Source organism: Puntigrus tetrazona, chromosome 2, assembly GCF_018831695.1.
Source record: "Puntigrus tetrazona isolate hp1 chromosome 2, ASM1883169v1, whole genome shotgun sequence".
NCBI lineage: Eukaryota > Metazoa > Chordata > Actinopteri > Cypriniformes > Cyprinidae > Puntigrus > Puntigrus tetrazona.
In genome coordinates this window covers 7,598,301-7,625,333 of record NC_056700.1, presented here as the reverse complement: position 1 = coordinate 7,625,333, position 27,033 = coordinate 7,598,301, and the positions used below count along the sequence as shown (strand labels likewise).

The window sequence follows — 27,033 nt, the reverse complement described above, 5'->3', positions numbered from 1 at the left end:
ATGCGTGTATTGGTACCATATTGGTTATTGGTATTGCTCTTGTGTTGTTCAGATGGTATCTCTTTGTTTGCACACAGTGATGATGCATGTTTAGGGGGAAAAAGAGACGCATAGCAGTGCATCTTTATATTATATATTCTATAAAATCCTCAGTGGATTTAAGTTGCCTTTGTGACCTTCGCCACTCTGCCTTGTGGTATAGCTGATGTTTTGTCTGTCCAGCGCCTCTAGTCCAACACCTCCACAAGTCATAACTTGTAAACTTTGTTTAATGTCACAAGGTCAGCCGTTCTAAATGTTTTTGACAGCATACAAGACACATTTGTTGTGAGTTTTTCAACATTTTTTCATCTAGTTTCCATCGGTGACAAATAAAAAACATTAGACAGGTTTTGTTTACAGTATCTGTCAGGTGAACTGCTGTCGACCTCTTTGCTCTCAAACCTGAGGGCACCTGCGCTTGCCTCTCCCTCTTTGGCAAACAGCATTCCCTTCATACGCCGTGACATCTGAAGCGTTGTTGAGTCATTTACCATGAACTGTGATGGTTTGTCTGAGGACATGACTCATTCGCCGTTATTGTCATAGAAAAAAAAACCCATGAAAACACTTGCAAGACTTGCTTAGATGTATTTATAAATATCAGGTTCCTCAGACACAATGATCCATACAAGCCTGTTTATTTTCACCTTGTGTCTCTATTTTCTCTCAGACATTGAAGATGTATCGCAAGACTCTGGTTACATTTATGTCTACATCTTTCTTCCTTTTTTGGCCCTTAGAAAAAAAGAGAATGTGTTGTTGCTTTGCTCTCTGGGATGTAATTGGCCAGGGAGAGCTAGTGAAGAAGGGAGAAAACGTGTCGGAGAAGTGATGAAAATCCATTGTGTATTGTGTAACACTAATGGTTTAGCAGGGTGGTTGCAGAGTTGCTTTGATAAATGGCGTGTAGTGCTTTTTGTCTTGACAAAAAGACCCGGATTTCTCAAGACATCCATTTTTGTTCTACTGGGGGTTGCCAGTTGTTCATTTTTAATATGCGCTGTTTCTCTACCACCTTCAGAGACACTCTTGGCTTTAAGAGCATGGGCTTCTGCATGGATGGGCTCCTAAAACATCTCGGAGGAAAACAGGAACGCGTGTAAAGTTTTTTTTATTTGCTTTTAGTATGCATTACTGAACCGATCCAAACCCAATAGCTAGGCTACAAATTAACATTAACATAAGATTTACAAACTGACTAGCTACACAACAACAATGCTTATTTGTCTTGTTTCGTTGTCTCGTTTTAGAACTTTTTTTCCAGCATATGTTAACATCAATCAGCACGTACACATTTTATTATATAATGCCATACATTTCTGAAACTGGGCTAAAACATGACTGTCAAGTTTTTTTTTTTTTTTTTTTATCATCCTCACGCTTCTCTCTCAAGTATCCCAACAGTATTTTTGTTATCCAGTTTGTTGTTATTTATTTTTATTGCATAAACTGTTACCTATAACTCTTAAACTCATAATTAAATGCAAATTCTCCCATATTGTGACGTAAGGTCAAGTTTAGTTATAGGACATGGACTTTTCCAATTTTAATAAAAGGTGCACTGCTGTACCATTGCTGTACCAAGTTTGTATCGAGACATTGTCATAATTTGAACCGTTCATTTGTCTCACTCTGAGCAACTTGAGAAACCGTTCTCTCGTCTGGCTCCCTGGCCTCAGCTGAAAAGCCAGGAAACCAGCGAGCACTTGTTTGTCCGTGGGTGGGATAAACGAATTTTCTTTTCAAAAAAAAAAAGCCAGTCTGGGAACCCACACCACCTCCCTCATTCTAGGTCTAAATTTAACCGAGAGATTGAGTTAATTGATCCATTCCACTGTGCCACGAGAGCCAAGCAAGTGGCCGTTGGAGAAACCTGTCAACCTTTCCATGAAAAATTCCAATAAATCTGCATGATAGTCCCCTACAATTACAGCTGTCAGTCATCTGTGCTGTTTGGTTAGGATCTTGTTGCATTAGTAGTGGGCGTAGGATAGAAGAGGGAATGAGCAAATGACAGTCGTATAGAGATTGAAGCTGTGGGTAGTGCGGTTTTTAATAATGGTGCCAAAACATGGAAGGTTCCAACCCAGTAACACTGTAAACATAAAATACGATCATCTCACCGGGATAGGTCAAGGGTGTCCAAAGCTGCTTTGTGAGGGTCAATGTCTTATTTGAGCTCTGAATCGCTTTAACTGATTTTCATCTTAATTAGTTGGTTCAGGTGTTTTTTTTTTACTGGGTTTGTGTGTTGTTGTTAGTAGATATGTTTACCACTAGTTTACCATTTTTGGTTGCTACGTCCCATTGCTATGCATTCATATATGGCACATGTATAAACCGTCATGTTGCCAACAGTTGTTTCCACTCATGCGGCCTCAAATCAACTCGCTTTAAGAGTAAATGACTTCTGGTTGCTTTGTTACAGCAAATTGCTGTGATGTAAATGTCTCTTTTTTTTTTTTTTTATGGGTAAACGTGAATGTGAGACACAAAGAGCGCCAACTCTGAGGGAATCACTCACTCGCCAGATGAAGGAGAGAGAGGAGAACCCTTTATTTCCCCTGATTAATATCAGCACCATCTTCCCCTTTCATCTCTTGTTCTCCAACAGCCTCTATCTGACAAACACAGACTTCCATTACTATTTTAATATCCTGTCTGAAAATTGCTGCATTTGGCTCCAGCTGAAGATTCCTATCAGTTCTGACCTGGTTTTTCTGCTCTCTGAAGCCTTTTAATAAACTAGGCTAATTTATTCATCTTGCATTCAAAAGGAATGATTCTGAGGAGATAATTTTGTGAAAGCAAAGGTCCGTACGTTTAACACAGGCTAAAGTGCCGCGTGAAAACAACAACCCATTAAGAAAGCAGATAAGCGGAAAAAATATCTCATTAACTTGAGTTTAAATAGGTTGTTTGTGCTTATTTAAGCGTATGTTTCTTGTGTCGGTGCTGTGGTGGGTATTGTTGATGGCTGAGTGGAGAGTGGCGGCGGTTTTGGGATGGCGGCGCGTATGTGCTAAGTGTATGTTGCTGTAACACTGTGCACGATTAATAGGAGAGTTAAAAGCAGCAGTTTAGAAAGAGTCCATTGAGGAGGAAGTGAATGCAGTGAAACAGCGATGACTAAATGATTGAAGTACAGCTCTTAAGTGCAGACCTGAAGGGTTAGAAGCGCTCTCCGGCCCATTATATCTGATCAATGTTTCAGCCTCTACGCTTTCCACTCAACTTATCAGCATGACTTCAGCTCCTCGCCGTGAAAGGTAATGATGGGCGCTTGGGCCTCCAGGCAGCCGGGCCGTGGATAAAGTCATTGTTACCAGACTTGTAGAGAGGCATGCTCTGGGTGAATCTGCTGGTTTCACTTGTGCTGTTAGGGGCTTCCGTGAGGCTTCCACCTCTGAGTAGCCAGTGGGCTAACGAGGCGCCACACGGGCCGAGCGTTACCTTATAGGATTGTCAGAGTGAGGTCTGTGTGTGGGAAGCAGTGTGTTAGGGAAACAGACTGAAATATCGGCCTCCCTCTAGTCTGCTAATGGTACTGTTATGCAATATACACACAGATCTACATCAGTTCCATCATGAGAAGCAATTATAGGATATGGATGAATGTTTGCAGAATGATCTAATATAGAAAATTACAGTGTGGGGGTCCGCACACTGATATTCTGACATGCTTTACTGCACTTTGCAGATTCTCGGCTAGAAAAGAGCAATTTCCTCTTTCTTTCTGAAAAGGAATATCAACTCCGGTTGAGTTGGCTCCATGCTGGCTTCTCAGTCCAGGGAAGATTTGATACATGCGTGAGTGCCTTTTGTTGAGGGTGGGTAAGAAAAAGCAGCAGTTCTGGGTGCTCAGTGTCGGTAAAGTTTGATGTCACCAAACTGGCAGTACGATGGGGGTAATGGGATTTCATGCTCTACACCATCAGGAGATTCACACCAAGAAAAAGGCTTTCAATCCCGATGAGTTTCAGCTACAGATAAAGAAAAAAGTTTTTATTTTAGTATCTGCCAGTAAATTCTTTTCTCTCTCTCTCTCTCTCTCTCTCTCTCTCTCTCTCTCTCTCTATTTGTGTTTCAATGTGGTAAAAATTTGTCTAAATAAATTAAAAACAAACAATTGCAAGTGAAAATAACTCATTTGGTACCAATATTTTGTGCATCCATACATAAAATTGTGACAAAATTGCTTAAAGTATACTCATGTAACCATGCAGTGCATATGTGGTGTCTTTGGAGTTCACTTATCAGGTGTATTATGAATTCAGTCCAGGTAAGTATCCATGAATTGCAATGTTTGCAACCATGCTGAGATTAAAACGTTCCTGCACCAGGTGTAAGTGGTGCAATAGTTGTCATTTCTTTCTCCCACAGAGCGACGGAATGAAGCACCATGCCTTTGTTAGCAGTATACCGCTGCTCCTTTTACCTGACATTATGCAGCACTGTGTCGAATGTGAAATATTGTCATCTCTCCTCCTCCACCCTTCTCCTCTGTCTCTGTAGCATGTCACTGTTAACGCTATATGTTCATCTGTAGATGAGAGAAAAAAAAGGTAGCGATGCTTTTTTTTCTCCCCAGTAGTGCCATCTCTGATTCATTTTCTACCTCTCATCTGTCATGTGTTTTCCATCAGTGGAAAATTGAAGAGTCCACGGAATATGTGAGTAACTCAAGTGTGAGCTGGTGGTTTGCGGCGTTGGGCCTGCGGGAATGCTCTTGAGTTTGTGTGTTCATCTATCGCTTTTTCTTCTTTTGCTTGGCTTTATTTCTTTGGAAACTAACAGCTCTACTTTGTTTCTTTCTATATAAGGAGGGATTAACAGTGTGATTGAACCCCTGTGTGCTTAATATGAATTTGGACCAAGCAGCTTGTTGAAAATGGGCAAATGGGGTAAAAATATACAATCAGCACCAAAGATGATTTATTTGTTTTTATTTTTTGTATTTTTTGAGGACTGTTGCAAACATATTCCCAACTACATAGTCGTTAACTCTCTCTCACACACACACACACACACGGACACAGTGAAAAGACCAGAATAAATTGCAGCATTTTCAGCATTATACTGAAGGTCACCCACTAATGTACTGTATTTACTAATGGTAATGATGCTGCATGCTCTAAAGGTCTGGCCCCTGAGAGCACATTTCACTGACAGTGTAATGACTGCACTAATGACTTCTCGCATAGCAAGTACCCGTTATTCACTCACATGCACACTTTAAAACAAATATGGAACAGACCATCACTACTAGTGCACTACTGTTGAAAATTCCACAAAAAGCAAAAACCGGAGTGATAAAACCTCTCTCGTACAAAGATGAGAAATACTGTACATGCACAGATGAGAATACTTGACTAGAGAGATGGAAGAACCGGAGATATGACATAGGCTGAATTAAGTAGCTGTGTGAATGAAATCTTTATAAGCTTTTTTTCTTGATTTGAGGTTAACCAAATTTTTTTTTTAATTAATAGATAATTTAAAAGATTTTTTTAACATCTTTAACCACTTTTTAAAAATTGTTGCTCTTTACTGTCTTACGTAAAAAAAAAAATAATGAATAAAAACAAGCCCAAAGTTAGCAGCAAGACATTTTGATAACCATATCTCATGTCTCTAACTGATTTAAATTTTACAATAGTTTTATCAATTGTGTCACATTACATTTTATGTTACGCAAGGATTTAGCTGGCCATTATTACAAAATAAACTCGTTTTTTTTAAGAAAATTACATTTATTATTATCTAACTGTACTCTATGCCACTTATTACACTACTTTTTAACAAATAAATAAAAAAACAATATTAAATTTCCGAGTTATGAGAAAAGAAATCTGTTGTCAGGAACAACAGACAGTTATGCAGTTTATATATCATTATGCTATAGTGTTCGACCCTAAAATGTCTTGCCTGACGAGTTTCAAGTTTTTTAGAGAGCGTGCAATAAATCTCGTTAGCTACACAAAAGTAATATTGGCTGCATTTCAGTACTCATCACAAACGGATCCGATTTTTTTTATTATTATTATTTTTAAATTCAATGAGATTTTTTTTTGTTGCATTGTCAGTTTTCTTTTTCTTTTCTTTCTTTTTTTTGAAAACATGAAAGCATGGAAGGGGATATTAATGGAGAAGCTGCAATCTGCTTGGCCCCCGTGTGATGACTGAAGGGGTTGGGAAAGAAAAGCACTCAGTGATGTTACCTGCTTTCAGCAGAGGGATGGGTTCAGGGTTATGTGTGCTGTGAGTGTTGAAAACCAGTGAAGCCTGGCTGGAAAGAGAAAGCTGCAGACAACAGTCGGCTTTCAACACTACAGCTCTTTGTGTGTGTGTGTAGGTGTGTGTTGTCCGTGAGTACGTCTTTGTGTGTGTGTATCTCGTTGTTCCAGAGTTTCCTCAAAAGATTCTTATAGTTGCGTGACAGCCCACTACAGTTCGGGGCCTGGCTTGCGTTACGCTAGTAAATCCTCTTACTGCTTAGATTTGGAGCATTAAAAAAAAGAGGCAAAGAAATGGGCGCACTTCAGTTACCAGTGTCGTTTTCCTCCCAGTGAAGCCTGACCCCATTTCTCAGTCCGCCCATCTCTGTGCCAGCAGACTGGCTGCCGTCTCTCTGGAGCCCTGCTGTTAGCGACCGCACCTGCTCTGCTGCCACTGCGTGCTGCCACCTGCCTGGAAAACATTCAGCGTGAGCCAATCGCTTGCTCCCGCCAAATCGCTCTCTTTTCCCTCACCCATGATTCAGGGCTGTCTGGCAGCCGGTCAGTGAACTGGGTTTCTGTAATCTTGGATTCGTACATTAAAACAAGGATTCGCACCTTGACCTGGTGACCCTGAGCTGTCACTGGGGTCTCTAGTCAGTCACGCGTGAATGTGTGTACAAATTGAGGTTGTCCTTCAAATATACTCTCTCGCTGATGGTCGATGTAGTTGTAGCAACTGACTGTGGTAAAAGATAATGCAGCACTAAAGATTAAGTAATGATGCTGAAAATTCAGCTTTGGCTTTACAGGAATAAATTGATTCATAGAACAATTATTTTAAATGGTCTTTTAAATTGAAATAGTATTTCACATCTTACTGTTTTACTGTATTTTTGATGACATAAATGCAGCCTTTGTAAGCATGCCTTCTTTCAAAAATTGTACCTAATATTTGAAGGACACTATGTAGTAGGAGATAGAATAATAAAAACTGTGTGATTAAGAAAAAAAAGTACAAGAATAAAATGCTAAAATAATAACAGTAAATAATAAATAATAACAGTAATGAGGTTATAAAAGTAAAACTGATACAGGAGACAATTAAATTGCCTAATGCTGAGCCCTTGAGATACTTTTTGAAAAGTGCTAATTGAATAATCTGTTAGTAAGATATAAAGTTATCACCTCCACATCTTGGGATCACACTGACTAAACACTTTTTTCCAGATGCATTTTAGATATAACCATTAAAGTAGGTTGGTATCTTCTTTTGCAATTTGAAGGATGTGCCAGATTTGTTTTTTTACGATATAACAGTGGTAATTATGGTATTTTAGTGGAAATTAGGGCCAGGATGACACTGATCCTCCCAGATTAATGCCTGATCCAATCAGTCATAGCTGTCAGACTATAATGGCTGGGAAAATCACAGAAATAAAATAGTATACTTAATCTCATATGCATAGCTTCATTTTATATACATAATGAAAAGTTTTTTGTTTTTTTTTTATACTTGTCTAGCGCTTGCAGGTTCATGCCCACTTCTACATTCACAACGCTCTGTTTAGTGGATAATTGGTCTTTACTTTGCAATCATTTAGAGTAGCAAAGTTGGTATGAATGTCTCACATACTAACAATATGACCATGTGAGACAGTAGTTGCATCATTATATTAAAGAAAATTTAACTGTAATCTAGGCTTTATATATATGTAAAGTGGAGGCAGACACTTGATAATAATAAAAGTGAGATAACAGAAATAGTAATAGATTCCACCACATTGACATCTGGATAAACGACTCTCTTACCATCACACCCACACCAAGAAAAACACCCAACATCTGTATTGTTAATAGACTTCAAGAAACTAGACAAGCTTGTTTAAGCCATTTTAGATCCTCTTTTTTTAATCAAAGGTGAGAAACTCTATTAATTTCTTTCACCTCAGGCTCTATTTAGAGGTACAGGCAACACGTAATGGGACTGTGCTGCTCTTTTCACTGATGACATTGATTATGGCTTGACAGCAGAGAGACACGCTGGTGTCAGCGAGTGACATCTGCGCACCTCTGTTATTTATTCTAGCGATCAGCCATTTTGAAGGTTGGCATCAGCTGCTGGCTCACTAATGAAGTGTGACTGGGCAGAGTGTATAGAGGAAACACACACCTATTAACCCCACAGATGCCATAGCAATGTTTTATTAGCAAAAGAAGAATCAAATTTTAGTTTGAACATGAATAGTGAGGCATTTAACTTTTTAACTGAATTGCGAGTAATAAAAATGTCTCGAGTTATCTGATGAATTCTAATGAGAAGAAACTTAATACTGCAAGAAAAAAAGCGCAACACTTTTTATTTCTTGACAGAAACTTCCTTACATAATTTCCCATGTCAGCCTGATTAAACTGAAAAAAATATTTATAAAAGCTACAAATATAGCTTAATACAGATACAACACGGTTACTTATATATCTGTTATATTACCACTGATAATGCAAAGTTCACAAAAATGTTCTTTTTTTTTTTTTTTGGTAGGTAGAATTCTAAGCACACGTTACTTAATGTTCAATAAATTGCTGCCGAAAGTGAATGTGCCCTAGTGTACTGCTCACAGAATTGTTTTAACCCCTCCTACTTGGTTAAACTTCTGTTCTGTGAGAGTGCGAGCCGTTCCCTTTACTTGAAAAACTGATAAAAGAGCACTGTTTAAGATGGAGAAAATGAGAGGGGGAAATGCAATCGCTTCGCCTATAAAAAGTAATTTTGTGTGATTAAAGTAATGAATAAACGCTCAAATTTAAAAGGTCGTTTAAATTTTATCCAATCATTTGCATTTTATCCCGTGTTCCCCCTCTTAGGGTTTCAGCGGGAGTGCAAACCATGCCAAGCTATCTTCATTTAAAAAAGAAAATTGTGAAACACTGGGCACATATTGGTATAAGTATTAATATAATTAAAACTTAATTATAGAAGAAACACGGTTAAGGCATGCTAAAAAAGGCTAACGAGAAGCTTTTAAAATGTCATTGTCAGGAACTTAATTTACCAGAGGATGTGTGGGATGATGTGTAATATAGGAATCTGGTGTTTTATATGAGTGTGGCAGGTAAACATGTGCCGTATTATGACTTTATTATGATTTATTTCCATGCGTGCACTTGAACCCATATGCTTTAATTATTGTGCAAGTTTGATTTTTCTTTGCAATGTGTGTGCTTGAGGATTTTGAGCACATCATGTGTACACAAGTACACTAAGAAGAGATTACCTAAGTAACTACGCTTTCCAGATATTATTCCTTCACGACTATGAGAGTTTTATATTCATATGGCTTGTAGTGAAAGGGGTGATTAATAAAGCACCGTTTAAGCAGGTTAATTTTGATCGTTGAATTAATTTAGCGTTGATGAATTTCATTGTTAGGTAGTCTGTTCTGATTTTAAAGTGAATTTGGAGAACGGTGTGTTTGATTGCTGAAAGCCACATTTATTCTCATTGTGTGGGTGCTGCATCAGCAAATGTATTATTACTATGGGCTATCTTAGAGGAAAAGTCACCCTAATCAAAACTACTGTGTGTGTGTGTGTGTGTGTGTGTGTGTGTGTGTGTGTGTGTGTGTTCGTTTGTGTTTTCTACATGCGCCTTTATGCGGTGTGTTTGGCTCTTCCCCTCTTTTGGTTTGTGAGTTTGTTCAAATGCTCACAGGTTATCAGTTGACGTCAACTGGATGTGTCATTGTTCTGCTATAAAACCGTTATTTACAATAGTGTGCAAACTGATTTGGCACCTTTATAAAATGGAAAAATATAATTGCAGACTTATTTTTTTAGCTGGCTTGTTAAAAAAGGATTTGTAAAGCAAGAACATTGACACCCATAGTCGGGCAGCTTTGGTTCTTCTCTTTGTGGCTTGGAAAAGCTTCTATAGAGCTTTTCGAAGTCTTTCAGAGTTCTTGTTTGAATGTCCAACATGAAATGAAAAAAAAAAAGTTTTAAAAGGGAGTTTGGAAATAGTAAGGGTGTGTTGGGGGTGCGTGTGGTTTATTGGAGGGGTTATGATCAGTGTCTGCCAGTGGGGATGGCATGAGGGTAGATAAGGCTGTCTTGACATCTCAGCGATCATGCTGGTTCTGTTTAACAGGAGGCTGTAATCACTGGACTTCTCTCCGAGACCTCTTACTCCGTTACTGTGGCAGCGTACACAACCAAGGGTGATGGGGCACGCAGCAAAGCCAAAGTCGTCACCACCACCGGAGCAGGTATAAGCTCAAAATCCACTCTGTTTAATTTCAGTGCATGTTTCGTGGCCCTGCTCTGCATTATTCACTGATTCAAGACAATTTTCAATGTAATAACTTGCTTCACGTTTGGTACATCTGTTCTCCACCGGTGGCACAAAATGGTGTTGTTCTGAATGGCCTGATTTACTTACAAATACATCACGTTATGAGAAAAAATAAATCTGTTTCTTTGACTCGAAATGTGAATGTTTCTGTCAAGGATTTCAGTGACAATTCATGCTGGTGACATTTAATCAAAAGCAGCTTTCCCCAGACTTTTCTTTGCTCAAAGGGGGAAAAAATGGAAAGGTCTTCACTTTTTATTATTGTTAAACATAATAAATATTATAGATTTAAGGTCAGTATGAAAGAGCAATTAAAAGTCATTGTACTTATTATATCATTAAAAGTTTAAGTTTATTGTAACATATTTTACAATGTATTTTTAAAATAGCATCTGTTACTCCAGTCTTCAGTATGTTAAAATAGATGAGCTTAACACTTACTCATTATAAAGCAGGTGATATTCTTGTGGCTTTTTTTTCTTTAGATTTCTTTGAAGATTTGTTCGAAATATCTTTTTTATGACCATCTATAAATGTCTATTAGTTTTACTCTTGATTAAAAACAAAAAATATTTTGTTGGTTTTGTAACTTGCCATATATAAGTGTCCCCTTATTGAATAATAGGATGTCTTAAAATAGATATAAACAGTTATTTAAAATGTTCAAAATAAACCAGATCAAACGTAATTTCCTGGCAGGTTATTTGATACCTAATAGTGGCATGTGGTATACGTGATCTTGTGCAGATAACCCTCTATTTAACAATGCTTTTCAAATTCTCACTCTGCCCCGCAGTGCCTGGGAAACCCACCATGATCATCAGCACCACGATTGGCAACACAGCCCTCATCCAATGGCAGCCTCCTAAGGACATGGTGGGTGAGCTGATTGGCTACCGACTGCGGTACAAGCGCGTGGAGGAGGAGAACTACGAAGTGCGTGAGTTCGCACGCACTGACGACCACCACACCGCCACAGAACTACACAAGGGCGCCACCTACACCTTCCACCTGAGCGCCAGGAACCGCGCTGGAGCCGGAGAGGAGTATATAAAAGAGATCAGCACCCCGGAGGACGTGCCAAGTGGGTTTCCCCTTAACCTACGCGTCGTGGGCCTGACCACCTCCACCACCCGCCTTGCCTGGGACCCCCCGGCCCTGTCTGAGTGCAACGGCCGAATCACGCAATACCTAGTGATGTACCGCGACATCAACAACATACAGAACGGCACCAATCGCACCTCCGACACTCAGATGACCATCCAAGGGCTTCGACCAGACACCACCTATGATATCCGTGTGCAAGCCTTCACCAGCAAGGGAGGGGGTCCCATGAGTCCTAGTATCCAGAGCAGGACCATGTCTACATCACCTGGTTTGTGTTTAGACTGGATGGCTTACGTTAAACCGCTTAAACAGATCCAGAAATCCTTTTATTCCTCTGTGTAGTGCGAGGTGTAATTTATTACTGTGTCAAGCTACAGATAATTATAGTGCACCGTAACATAATTATAATGCACCTTATACACTTTATTTAATGATATACAGTGCATAAATCCTCTCATACTACATATCTATTCATGTTCCCGTAAACACTGTGGCCAGAAAACAGCACTGGAATGTTCTTAACATATTTGAAATTTACTGTCCACTGTTGGTCATAGGAAAAACACTAGATAATCAACAAATGTTATTATTTTGGGGGTTTTTTTTTGCAATAACACACGCTTGACATAACATAGCCGTTTTGTCATGCTAACACCGTGATAAATGTGCACTGTGAAAAAAATCCAATTATCTTCACATTGGGTGGTCTGTTTTTTATTGCAAATGGAAAAATCTGCCTTTGTTTTTTTTGTTTTTTTTTTTACTTTGTGAACATTTAAGTTCTGAGAAAAACAGAACTGAAAGAACTGATTGATTGTGTTTAGAATTATCGTTAACTAAAATAAAATTTATTAAAAATTGGTTTCGATAAGTGAAATAAAATACAAATGTTAGAAGAATAAATAGATTTAAAAATGTTGAAAAATTTAGAGACGTTGTCTTGGCAACAACCTGGAATAAGTTAGTGTTAAAATGACTTAAACAAAAACTCATAAAAGACTTACATAATAAGAACATGAAAGAATATAATAAAATCACTAAAAGAAACCAAAACGAACAAAAACTTTTATAAAATATAAAAATAATTGATAATTCAAAATATGAATAAATACAGTAATAAAAGAATTACTAAAATAAAATGTTTTAAGCTTTTTGTCAGAGCAGGTTAAGAAGATAGTTACTGTTTTTTCTCAACAAATAAGCTAATTTTCCATTATCTTATATCTTTCTTTATTAAAAAATGATGTAAGTATAAGATATTAGTACTTTATTGCAGTCTCAGTAATTTCACACAACAAGAGATTGGTAAACAGTCCCTATATAAAAAATTTCAGAAGCTTTGTTTTGTTTTAAATGTTAGCTTATACATTATTCAAACCCTGAGCTCTGTATACGGTATGCTTATGAAATTTCTGTTCTCTTTCTAATAGCATTTGCCACAAGTTTTGGTGTCAAAGCTGTGATGAAAACCTCAGTCCTTCTCACCTGGGAAGTACCAGAAAATTATAAATCCCTAGTGCCTTTTAAGGTAAGACCCCATTCACGTACATAGACTTAATAAAGTTCCTTGCATTAAAATGTATTATTCAAAAGCATTTATGTCTATTTTTATACCCTTTTTATAGGCATGCACTTGAGAGCCAACTCTATAATTGTCTAATTCCCATACATAGGGATTACACTGAGACAGATGTAAATGTAATCTGGCCTATTAGGTTCTAAGTGCTGATTCTGTAAATTCGCATGTGGTTTAGCAAAATTGCAAGTCACACAATTGGTCAGTATGCAGAAACGTTGTGGAAAGTCTGTCAGAATGGTCTCTGGCCTACAGTGAACTTGACAGACAGTCTGTGTGGCGTCTCTGCATGCCAGCCGCTGGTATAAAACCATAACAGTAATGTCCTGATGGGCCAAGCTCAGAAAACAGCACACTGTTTCCATCTCTAAAAGCAGCTGTGTGGGGATAAAGTCTGTTTATGCAATCAGTTCTTTGCGTGAATGAAACTGAATTAAAAATTAGATTTAGTGAGCCGTGCAACTGAGCGAAACTGAACCTCTACCCTCCCGTAGATCCTCTATAACCAGCAGAGTGTGGAAGTCCAGGGCAACCTCAAAAGGAAGCTGATCACACGACTGCAGCCGGACACTAATTACTCCTTCGTGCTGATGAGCCGGGGGAACAGCGCTGGTGGCCTGCAGCAGCAGGTCTCGATCCGAACCGCACCGGACCTGTTCAAAACTAAACCTGCCCTGTTCACAGCAGACCAGACCAGCAATGGTAAACTCACCATCAACCTGCCCAAAGTGCCCACCACTGCTCCTGTCAGGTTAGTACTCTAGGACACGCCATATCAGATAACACCCAGTTTAGTTCTTGCAGTCTCTACTAATGAGCTGATGAGTGGAATCAGTTGTTTTAGATGAGGGAGACATACAAAATATGCAGGGCAGGGGTGTCTGCAGGACAGGTTTGAAACTGCTCTAGGACATAAAATGATTTATGATTTTACCATTAAAAATACTGATGGTTTTATCTATTTTTAGTAGGAGTGTAACAATATAAAAATCTCACAATGCGATAATATTGCTATATGAAGTCCATGATACGATATTTGTTGCAATAATTTAAAAAACATTTGTAAACATTTGTTTTTTTTTATATTTGTACTAATGCACTTTAAGAGTTCAAAAGTAAAAGCTCCAACCCATGTTCTAAGAATACAAGTCAGAAAAAAGTAATTAATCTTTTTAGTATAGTTTATGTAAAAATTGGATTATGTGCAAAGGTATACATGTTATTGTTTCATTTTTTTATTTAGTATAGTACATAATGGATAGAGATGAAATACATTTAAAACATGCGTTCAAAATATCTTCAGAAATAGCTTTTAGCAGAATTTGAGTATGTGCATAAAGAGTTTTCAAAGAATAAGCTGATTTGATATAGTAATCATCTTACTTTCCCTCCATTTAAACCTCATAAATCCGTACGGGTACATTGACGCTGCCCCGAGTAATGCCTGTAGCCCAATTCGGGTCAGTGACGGCATGCTTTCCGTTCTGCAGTGTAGCTCACACACCATTACCATGCAATTATTCCCCCCCATCCGAACGCTCAGACCGAATCTCCCCACCTCAGCAAACAGCCATCCTGCCAACGCTGCAGATTCCAGCTGCTTTTTAAACCCCAAGTAACGTCATCCTACTGTATTCAGCTTTACATTTGACCTTCTCCTGAAAAGCGGTGGATTTTTCTAACTACCAGAAGGTCCTTGTCAGGCTCAAGTGACATCGGCGTGTTTTCACTTCATTCTCCTTCGAGCTGTGCTCCGAAGGATGAGTCGTGATGGAACGCGTAGAAATCAATAGGAGAATGTGCTGGCAGACAGGCTGTTTTCTATCTTAGCTGAAGGGAAGATATATCTGAAAGTCTTGGTTTGAGACCACTTAGAGTGCAGCCTGTCGTGATGGAGGATATGAACACATCCTGCTCGTAGAAAGCAGACACGCTGCTTCGCTTCTGATGTTCTTGCCACAGAGAGCCCATCATTACGGCTGAGTGCTCTTCACAGGAGCTCCTGGTGATGGGTGGAGGCCCTTCAGTTATCGTACCACTTAAATGTGTCATCATAATTTATGCATGAGAAAAGGCCACTTATGTTTATATGTAATTTTCGACACTTAATTTTTCATGAATGAGGAGGTAATGGAAGAAAAGTGGAGATTGTTTTTGTCCTTTGAGAGGAACATGTTGTTTGTGAGTCACGCTTTTCCACAGCCAATTATGTTCCCTAAAAAAAAATTAAACTAATTTGCGACCGAACCGCAAGCTGGGAGATTTCTTCTCTGACGTCTTGGCCGTTGACAAAATCAGAGCTGGTGCACTGTGGTCCAAAAAAAAAAACCTTGTTGCCAATCCCAAGAGAAGAACAGGGCTATGCTCCAGAGTGCCTTTTTTTGATTGGTAAAAAGATTACCAGAGTGTTGAGGATGAGAAAGTCTTGGAGAAGATTGGCATTTGGAGTAGCGCTGATTGATGTGGGATTTCGTGTCAGACACAGCGCTTCGTTCTCTAGTAATGGCGGAGCTCTGAAGCACAGAGAGAGTTTTTCTTGGAGCTGATTTTGAAAATGCCTCTCGTATCAGACTCCAGCCAAATTAAAGTCTCGTCCCCATCTTATTATGAGCAGCTGAATGCCACTCTCCGAAAGTTATGCTTGTCTTGACCACCTGACAGCTCGTTCTGAGCTCTTCATTCACTTACGGTCTAAAAGATAGCGCTGATTATTAGAAACCGGTAGTGTTGAGATGATTAACTGGAGCCAAAAAACCCAGAAAGCAAGTCATCAGTTTTTCTACACTCTCGCGCACCTGGAATGGGCTTTCAATTCCCACCAGCTGAAATCTACTCCCTTTTCAGGTGTAACTAGTAACACTTGTTTAAGTTGCTGTTGTGCAGTGAGAGAAAGATTGCTAATGTTGTTGTTTTCTCTATAGATGGTACTACATTGTGGTAGTTCCCGTGTCTCTTGCATCATCTCGTAAGTGGGTTAATCCTGATGAGATGGAGCTGGATGAGGTAAGATATTCCTGTTTTTTTGTTTTTTCCCAGGGTAGCACTTTATTTTGATAGTTCACTTCAGACATTCCACTAACAGTAAGTAAACTAGTAGACATTAGAGTATTAGTGGACATGTCAACTTACTCTACTAACCCAAAACCTAACCTAACAGGCTCCTCTGAGAGTTAGAAGACATGTAGTTGCAAAGTTACTTATAGTTAGTAGAATGTATAAAGTGGACAATTAAAAGTAAATGGAAACCTTGCAGTGTCAGGGAATTTTACAAATGTAATTGCTAGACCTGTAAAGCTTTTGAAAATGTGTTACTGTGATGGCAAGCTGAATTTAAGAAACCATTTAGAAATTCTAAAATGTTGTTTTGGTGTTTCCAATTAAATAAAATATTGAAGTAAATATATTCCACAATATTTTATGTGCATTCATCATATTTTTCATAGTATAAATAGGTCTATTTACAGTACATGACAATAGATAGTATATACTTTTACATGTCAAAAGGTGCCCTTATACGTGATTGACTAAAGGACTAAAAGTTTTATTTATATATATTTGCTGGCCTACAACCTTGTAGAGTTTCTGTATGATAAAAACATTTAAATTCACAGGAAATTCTAATAAAATGGTTGACAAATTTAGCATTAGTTTACACATATCACTGAGATCCTGTTTATGTTGTCCTGCACTAATTCGTCTGCTCTCTTCCACAGCTCTTGGAGTCTACTGAGGGAGCTCTGCTCAGGAGACGACGTCACGCGGACACTGTTAGGTCGTACATCGCCGCAAAGCTGTCCTCCCTCCCAGAGACCTTCACCCTGGGTGATGAAGAGACGTACAATGGCTTCTACAACCGTCCCCTTTCTAACAACTACTTTCAGTGCTTTGTCATGGCCGAACTCAAGGACCAATACCCCGTTATTGCCAATGAGAAGCAGGTACTATGCCGTTTTGTAATTTGGTCAAACAATGTGGAAACCCTAAATTTTTTGTTTGTACATTTGGTGTCTCTCAGCTTGAGTTGGAGGCACACAAGCAGTTATTCTGTTGTGAGACCAACCAAAGCTTTGTCCTAATAAGCAGCAAAGCTCAATAAGCTTTGTTTGTCAAACAAGCATTAGCTTAAACGCCTCGCCAGTTCCCTCAGCCCCGTTTTTCCATCTGCTTCTCTGACAAATCACAGATTTGAACTCGGCGCCCTCACAGACCTGAAAATCATCATCACTGAAACTTATAGCCCAGACCTCCAGAGGACCAGTTGGATAAATATTCATAATTTCCTCTCATGATAGCGTCAGCAGTGTTTGGCACTTTGAGCTCCTCCGTCTCGGCTCTGTGGAAAGAGCAGGAGAATGGATTTGCGTGGCAGGGCTTTGGTAGCACGGAGGCTTGTCCTGATTCCCTTGAAGCTGACTCTTAAGTATCCCTAAAGCTTAGGCATTAATCTGTCTGCCATGTTTTATGAGAAGAAGAGGACCACATCCTCACTCAGCACTTCAAAGGTCCTGTCTTCCCGTTGCTTAACTCCGTCGACCTTTCCAGCCTGACTCCATGACTTCCATTAGATGACCCTGATCTGCCAAAACTGTACCTGGAATCCTCTTTAACTAATAGAGGTTGAACAAGCACGTTGATGATTTGAGAACGATTAGATGAGTGTGTAAGGTTCAAAAGAACAAGTCTAGCCATTTGTCCTTGGTCAGAGAATAATATCTCAGGATTCCTGCCCTTCGGATCTGGCTCTCCAGTAGCTCTCCTGTTGCGGAGCTGTCATAGGAAATGAATGAACAGCTCGGATATGAGCTGAGCTCCAGCACAGGGGCCTTTGGAGCATTTGAAGCCTGGGGCTCAACAGAGAAACAAAGCCCTATTGAAAAGCATTTTTATACATGAGCGTATAAGTATTTATAAGTAAAAGTATCTGTATAAATAATAAATATACACAGTACACATTCGTATTTTATGTAAACAAATGTTTTGTTGTACATGTGATTGTTTGAGATAATTTCACAGCACTAGTTAAAAATAGTTAAATGATATATAAGTTCGGGATTTTGACTACGTAAAAATTATTATGCATAAAAATATATTAACTACGTATATATATATATATATATATATATATATATATATATATATATATATATATTAACTACGTGTGTGTGTGGTTAATATATTATTTGTAAAAATAATACTTGTGTTTTCATTTATAAATGAAATAACTATCCAGTAAGTACCCATAATGTTTATCCAGCATCAACTTTTAGCATGTACAACTGAACAGATTTTTTTATTTATTCATTTAGCATAGGGGATTGATAATAGGCTTCTCGTTCTGAAACTTGAGTCATCTTCCGCTCTTCTTCAGCACTGAATATTAGCTTTGTGCAGGCATCACTCGTGGCACATGCACAAGCCCAGAGGAGTGTGAAATCGGATGATAGATCGAATGTGTAAACAGAATCTGTTTAAACAAGTGCAGACAAGCAAGCTTAAGATGTTACGTTAAACGGGAGCAAGAGACAGCACTTTGGCAGGTTAAAAAAAGAAGAGACGTTAAGAGGAAAAGGCGCATTAGAGAATAGTGAACTTTTAAAGAAAGAAGCATAAGGGGAAAAAAAACTGAATCAAGAGGAAGGGAGAAAGAAAAAGAGAGAGCGTCAGCTGGCTGGTGGAGTTAGGAAGGAGGGCCTGTGGCGGCCGAGCTGTTTCTGCCAGATAAAGTGTTTACATTAGCAGAATGCCCGCACTGAGACCCCAGCGCTGAGATGATGTCGTTAACCGTTCCTCTTCTGCCTGAGGACGCGTGCCCATCCTTATCCGCTCAATGGATTTTGCGTTAGTTAGTATTCGGCTTTGTGTGTGTCTTTTTTCCTCCTTGTCTGTAGGAAATACGAAACACATTAGTGACGTTAACTGCCTTTAACACGTCGTACTCAAATTGTGTTAGAGCGCCAGAGGAAGTAGAGTGCTGTCGTTTCATTCACCTCTAGAACATCAGTAGAAAATGCATTGAAAATGAATAAAAACATGATTTTTGAGTCCCTTTGATGGGTGAGTCTCACAAAGAAGTGACTAGCTCATGTTTTATGACACAAAAAGAGGCCTATTTTTAGGACCATTAAAATTGGCATTTATGTTCAAATTCTCATTACTGTAATGCGAAAAAATGTCATTTTCATTAATGTAATACAGTAATGTGGCTAATTGTACATTTAACATTTATATTTCATCATTGAACAGAAGCTTTTATTCAAAGCGACTTGCAAATGAGGAAAATCACGAGCAATTTATCATAAGCCAACCAACAATATTCACAGCACTGCAATGCAGAGCTTTGAGATTACAGAGGCTGGATCAGAAGCACAGTATACATTACAAAAAGTAGTTTATTTAAAAATTCCCTTTGCTTTCTGTTATTCATTTATTTTCTTATTTATATATATATATATATATATATATATATATATATATATATATATATATATATATATATATATATATATATCTTTTTATGCTTTACATAATTAGTTTTTTGTATTTTGCCAAAAGAAATGGCCTAGGCCTGAGTTTTGCCATTATAGGGTAAAATGATCATCTTTACCCTAGTAAAACTATCTTAACAGCTGTAAAAAAGCATTTAAATCTCTTCCATTATAATCTAAATCTTTTCCCTAACTGACCATGACAATCAGCTAATAATTAAACATTTTGTGGGTTACTTGATACTGTGTTTTAGTATTGTTTTTCTGTATAGCTCCGCCCACAGAGAACTCTCATTGGTCCAAAATCCTTCCCCCCACATAACTCTACACAAAAGGTAGTCCCGATTTGTTTAACTGGACTAGTAGTTGACAGAACTAATAAACCTGGTAAATTAAGTCAGGTAAAGTTGATTTTTAACCTGCAAAAATGGTTTCATAAGGTAGCTTAAGCTGCTGATCTGGGGTTTTTTTTCAGCAGGGTTGCTAAAGTAAAGCCATAATTACGCAGTGAAATGTATATTTCCAGTACATCACACACACATAACCACCCGCGCTCACATAAAACACCACATTAACAGTGAGATTGTCATATGAGCAGTGGCGATAACGCAACGTCTTCATGACTTCATGACTCTCCTCCAGCTAATATCCTTCTTATCTCTTCAATTAATATCTGTGCGCTCTTAGACATGTCAAGCTGAGCTGAGCAAGTGATCCGGATTATGGCTCCCCTCTCTGTGTGACGGGATGAAGCAAGAGGAAGAGAGATAGAGAAAGAGAGGAAGGCGAAGGGGTTTGGCCCTCAGGGAAACGGTGTCCATGTGGATGGCCTCTCCCGAAACAGACAAAGAGAGCGATAGTGACAGGCACATCTTTCCTCACCTTCCTTTCTCTCCTTTATTCTTTTATTTATTTTATCGTATTTTTGGTTAGCGCAGGCGGTTTGTGAGGCAAAATTCGAACCTGTCCCATGGTGTGTGCATGGAAGAGGGCACAGCGGGTAGATCTCATTTATGTCCCTTCACACTGGCTCTTTTTTCTTTCTGTCACTCCCTCCCTCCCTCCAGCCAGCTCACTATCACCATGGTTTGAGCGCTAATGAAGAGGATATGATTCTTCTCCTCAGCTTCCATTTATCAAAGCCACAGCGAGAGAGAGAGAGAAAGAGAGAGAGAACCCGAATAGGTCCTTTCCCTCTAAGTTCTTCTCACACAAATTCTGCTTCTTTATTCGCATCTACTTCTACATGGCCACATGACTTATGCTAATCAAAGGTGAATGTGTGTATGGCAAGGGTTAAGAGGAACCCAGTTAAGGGAAACCTAACCTGACACGGAAACAGATGTGAGGATGTGCTATGTGCGGTTTTGAATTTTAATTCAGGCAACTGAAGTTAAAGCAATCCTGGAAAACCCTGAAATCGGGAAGGATTACAAAACTAAGATTTCTAGAACTGAAAATGTCATGATGTAATTAATATAATACGCACTATTGTTTGGGTCAATTTTTTTTCAACGTTAACATTATACATTTTATTAAACAGGAAATTCTAATTGTTAGTTGTCACAGTATTAGTGTATTTTTGATTACAGGCAAAGGATAAGGGTCATTTAAACTCTCACTAGCTTTTCTTCAGCCATAGTTAGGCTCTGTGGACAAACTCAAAGTCTCTCTCTCTCTCTTTCTCTGTAGCGGACCTTCTCGGCCAGCCCTTACTCGGACCCCATCGTTGTGGATAAACACATTGTGCAGCCCAGCGTGGAACAGCCTGAGATGCTTTGGGTTATGGGCCCTGTTCTTGCAGTAGTGCTAATCGTCATCATAGTCATTGCCATCCTTCTCTTCAAGAGGTGAGCTAAAGTTTTCCCATCACTCCTTCCTTCTAGCAGCAGCATTCTTGTGAAATCTTTGTAGAAAACTTTTTTTTTTTTTTGTTTGCCTTAACGTGAAATTCGTACGGCAATGACGAAATTTCACCCACAATCAAGATTAAATTTGACTTGTTCCTGTTCATCATATGGTATTTTAATTTGTTTTTTGAATTCTGTTGATTTGGGGTGTTTCTCAAGTTGTTGGGATTAATTAATCAAAATTTCATGTAATTATGTCTAGATTCTATTGATCGGTGGCCTTAGTTATCCATTTTGTTGATGCGGTGTGAAGTGTGCCCTTATTTATTTTTTTTTTTTTGAGAGCATCTCTCTCAGACCTTACAAGATGGTGAGGGTAATACAAATATTAGCCTCCTTGAATGTCTCATTTTATATGAAATACACCTCTACACATCATTGTCGATGTGACTCTGTATTCAGGGCTGCTAATTTTAGCTAGCTTTTCCACGGAGAGAACAAAAGGAGGACATTATTCATAATGACATCTTGACTCAGCCGAGTAAGGCAGACATGTAGCTTCCAGCGTGACCCGGTGGTCCCATTCACAACGCTGATACAGTACTGACTAATTCTCCCTCCAGCCCGTCTTTTGTAAAATCCCTTACTTCAGAGCAAACCTTGCATTTGTTTTGCTCTGATTTTCTCAGCGTTCAACACAAATCCACCATTTCAGGCCCCCTGATGTTACAGGACTCTTTTAGCTTTGCAGTGCCTCAAATCGAGGCCGTTCCTGGGAGAAGATGCAACAGCGAAACGGCAGCGTCAGCTTTCGTTCTCGGCAGGCGAGCGGTTATGTGGCTGTGCCGCCACACCCTGCTGATGCTATTCTAAAAGCTGTCATCTTCCGCTGCCCACCGCTGCGAGCCAGATAGTCCGGCGAGTAGCTCTGCTATTGTATGCCCACAGAACCGATAACTGGCCTTTACTTTCTCTCTCCTGTTCACAACGAAAGTCATGTTGTAGCTGGAGGACACAAGTACCTGTATTGTTTGTTGCTAACAGGCGTTTCGGTGACACTTTATTTTAAGGTTCTATTCTCGACATTAACAAACCATTAGCTTTCAGTTTTTGCCTCAATAAATAAATTGCTGCTTATTATTGGTTAGTAAGATAGTTAGGTTTAGGTATTGGGTAGGATTAGGGATCTAGATGTGTTAGTGGAGAATATGTGCTAATTAAACATTGGTAATGATAGGAATGCTAATAAGCAACTAGATTATAGAAATAATTGGTCACTATCTTAAAGTGTCATTGTTGGGAAATTAAGCTTGCAACGTGTCGGCGGGAAACTTACAGCTCATATAGTCTCATCACTTCTACTTCTGCTGCATGAGATGAGAACATTCATTTTCTGAATAATGAAAAAGTCTGCTTTTGTGTTATACCGTCTTTCTTTCTTTACTGTAAAACGTTTGCTCTCTTTTTTATGCGCTTATATCTGCACTAATGATACAATCCTGTCGCTTATCACACATGCACACTTCAATAAGCCGACAAAAAGCGAGTTATTGCATTTACATGCGGCGCAAGAGCGGAGTATGAGGCGAAAAACTACCTCTTGTGAGCGGTTTATGCCGTTAATGACCTTACTCTGATAAAAGAACACGGTTCTTTATCACATTTACATGACCACTCGTTAATAAGTATAATAAATACATGATATGTTATGATGTATGAACAAGATTGAAATTAAAAAAGAGAACTAATATACTTCTGACATATATTTGGTACACCTGTAATTGTCTTTTTACATATAAATTAAAAGTTTTCAGCACGTCCCCGAATGTGGGAAGAAATTATGTTGAATCACCTACTTGATATTCATAAGCGGAACCAGAGGCTTATACTTATATTTCATATAAGTACCCATTAATTTTCTCTTTTTAATATACCTCTTCAAAAGCAAAGTCAGATTTCTGCAAGACGTTTTTGAAACACAAGGTTAGCCGCACAACTCACTTGGGTCTCCGAGTGTCTGACAGCCTCTAATCACATGTCTCTTCCTTCCTCCGCTCCATACAAATGCAGCAAACAGGAGAGGTATGTACCTTTAGATCATGGACAGGTGTCTTTCTGTCACAGTTTTCATTTCAGAAGTGTCATCTGTGTCCCTCTTCACAGGCTGCAGGGTCTGCAGGTGTGGCCTCACTCGTCACTGTTGTTTTGAATGACTCGCTCGGTTCATCCAAAACAAGCTGTTGGCTGAATTTGCCTTTCTGAATAGAGATTGGCAGTATTTCACCCTCACACCCTGCTGTCCTTGAAAAGCTCCAGTCCTTTGGGTTACGTCTTTTACAGTGGTGCATGCTTGCTGTTGTGATCGTCATGTTTTATTTTTGGAGATGTTTGGTTGTTGTTTTTGCCGTGCTGTGTTGATTCTGTCCGTGTTGATCCTTCACCTCCTCCTGAAGGTCACTCAGACTGAGTGTGCGTGCATTCAGCCTTTTCTGCTGTCTCACCTGAGCCCTGAATGGCCCATTGTAAAAGAAATGCCAGCCCGGCGGCTGCCGAAATAGAAATGTTCTCATCTTCAAAGCTGACATTTCCCTCCACCGAACTGTTCGGTTTCATTTTTTTCCCCTTCCTTCTTACTGGCTAATGTATGAAATGCCTCTCTCACGCACATACGCTCTCTCCCTCTCTCTCACACAGAGCAAAATGGCCATTTTCTGTTATTTTTATCTCTGCGTTTTATTCTGAACCCAGTACAAATGGATCCTTTTAGCCCCCGGTGTATATGTATTAACTCCAAACTGAATAATTGAAGCGTGCTGAGACTTACTGTACGTACAATAGAGGCGAGGGGCTACGTGTCCAGCGCTCTAGTGATTAGCGAAGCGGTACGCCCAGTTCTGTTAAACGGCATATGCTGTAAACCCTTCGGTGCTGCCCGCCTCGCTGGTGTCAGCCTCGTTTGAGCTCTTCTGGCTTTATGAAAGCTAGAAAACTGTGCTCAGAACCTTACAAATTGAGTGCAGTGAGATGTGAAATTTCCCGTGCAGTTGGCTCTCCCATTTTCGTTAGGGATTTGTGTCCGTGTGTCTGAGGATGGGTTTCCACTGACAGATGTTGTGCGCCTGTGTGTGTGTGTGTGTGTGTGTGTGTGTACTTGCACAACAGCTTTACCTGCTGGAAGAGTGCACTCGGGAGTGCAGGTGCTACAGTGGCGTAATTACCGGTGTTGTGCCATCCAGCTGATGTGCTAATTACCTAGTCGCCTTGTTTTCCCCACAAACAAGGAGCGTTGCACCCTGAATATTTAGCGAGCTTGCTAACAGAATCGAGTGAAGCGCTGAACAAACACGCTGTTTGGCTTTTATTTCAGATCACTTTGACCCTTGTGTATACCGAAGGGAGTTCCTAATGTACTCTAAAAGCAGTGAGGCTTTAACAGGAAATCAAGCTGGTGCTTTTTAGACTGATTCATTTGTTGTCTTTAAGACAAATTTGGAGCTCCGTGGCTTGTGGTCGAGCTTTATTTTTGAGGTCGTCTGTAGGCTTTAGTATACTCCTGAAAGTTGCAGATGTAATAAATATATACCAAGCAAAATATATTATTATATTAAATTGTATCATTGTACTAAAATATGAAGAGTTTATTTTATATTATCTAAATTTTCATCAGCCATTACTCCTTTCACATGATCCTTCAGAAATCCCTCTGATATGCTGATCTAGTGCTCATATGCTTTTTTCTGGATTTTTAGTTTCATGTTTAGTATATATTTTAAAATTCCTTTGTTACAATGTGAATTACTGTTTCTTTTAGTATTAGTCTGATGCATCCTTGATTAATACAAATATTTTGCTATAAAATATATAGCAGAATATTTTATACATTTTATAAAAACTTAAAATTAACTAAATATTATGTTTTAAAATAATAAAAAATATATAAACATATATAATGTTATCATATATTGTTGTATTATATTATATAAATATCTACAGTACACTAAATCATGTTTTTAGTCTCCAACACAGGACACACAAGTGTTAATAGATGTTAATTTGTTATGGAGACGCTGTGTCCACATTTTGCAGTCCCATCCCTCTTTGTTAATTTTTTTACGCTGTCCGTTTCAAAGCTATGTTCAAATATGTTGGCCTTCTCTGTTGGTAAGTCTGACTTCTTCGAATGTGTCAACAAAAACACTCACGCTGACTCCATTTTGCTCTTACAGGAAGAGGGCGTCCCCCCTACCGAAAGATGATCACTCTGGCGGTGTGAAGGATTGTCTTCTGGCCAACTCGTCTGATCCTGTAGAAATGAGGAGACTCAACTATCAGACACCAGGTAACCCACCATACACCATATGTACTGTAGACACACGCTAACAATCTGCCAGAGCCCCATGTGTTCTCCACCATATGCACGCATACACTTTTCCTCTGACTCAGTGTGTGTAATATTTGAGCTTAACACCATATGCACAATGCACAAAGACAAATTCTGCCCCTTCCTTACATTCACAATGCATGCACATCATCCATTGTGCTATATCATCTGTATCTTGTTCGGTAACACTGATATTATTTTTTCTGTACGCAAACACGCGTCAGCATATGCCACCGAATATGTCATTTAGCATAAACAGGATGCGTATGCACACATGCAGGCACACAGCGACTGAAGTGACAGCGCGTCTTTGTAATCAGAATGATCTATTACTGCCGTACGTATCTTCCAATCTTCACAGCCCACCCACAACAGCTATAAAAAAAAAAACAGGGCACATGAGAGAGGAGGCACTTTCAGTCATAACACTGATTCTGAAAGCCAGATATAAGCTGCTCTACAAAAATGCTGTTAGGTGGTTGGTTGTCTGTTATTTATATTTTATTGCAATGTAGCTTTTTCATTTTTTAAAATGACGTTTTAGAACAGGCGTTTTCATTTAAAAATCAGTTAACTGTTTTATGACTGTGTGTGAGTATGAGTATACTAAATAAGCAGTAGCTGTAGGAAAGTGTAATGAAGCACAATATTTTATATTACTATTAGTGGCTCTGAATTCAGCTGTTAGTTTTTTTACTTCTCCATCTCCTTGGAGTGTCTTATATGGACTCAATTCACCCAAAGGCCTCTTGCACTCTTTCAACCCCTCTTTGTTAATTAGCCTTCCTGCTTTCCATTCCCAAGGTGAGTGAGAGGCAGATCTGTGACGCTAAGAGAAAATGTCAGGCCTGCCTCTCTCTCCTCTAATAGCTGAGCGGTGGCAGTCGAGCCAGGTTATTACAGACCCTTTCAGTCCTGAAGAGCACATAATTACCACAGGCAAAACAGCCATACAACTCTCTTACCGTGAATCCCCGCTGCCACAGCCAGCGGTTTTCATATGGCAGCAGAGTGGCTACAAGC

At 39.1% G+C, this 27,033-nt stretch overlaps 1 protein-coding gene across 17 annotated transcripts in view; it reads left to right on the top strand.

Moving 5' to 3' along the window:
* The window catches only part of ptprfb (protein tyrosine phosphatase receptor type Fb), a 108,494-nt gene that overhangs the window by 65,242 nt on the left and 16,219 nt on the right, over positions 1–27,033 (top strand). For 9 of the 17 annotated variants that reach the window (XM_043260392.1, XM_043260374.1, XM_043260357.1 and 6 more), the window contains 10 exons: positions 4,689–4,715; positions 10,408–10,525; positions 11,408–11,986; positions 13,149–13,246; positions 13,789–14,045; positions 16,216–16,297; positions 17,008–17,232; positions 21,472–21,629; positions 23,700–23,711; positions 25,856–25,968. In XM_043260392.1, coding sequence (XP_043116327.1) covers positions 4,689–4,715; positions 10,408–10,525; positions 11,408–11,986; positions 13,149–13,246; positions 13,789–14,045; positions 16,216–16,297; positions 17,008–17,232; positions 21,472–21,629; positions 23,700–23,711; positions 25,856–25,968 — 1,669 coding nt within the window. The remainder of the gene's footprint in view (positions 1–4,688; positions 4,716–10,407; positions 10,526–11,407; positions 11,987–13,148; positions 13,247–13,788; positions 14,046–16,215; positions 16,298–17,007; positions 17,233–21,471; positions 21,630–23,699; positions 23,712–25,855; positions 25,969–27,033) is intronic. The other 8 variants (XM_043260383.1, XM_043260422.1, XM_043260406.1 and 5 more) reach the window with 3 other exon arrangements.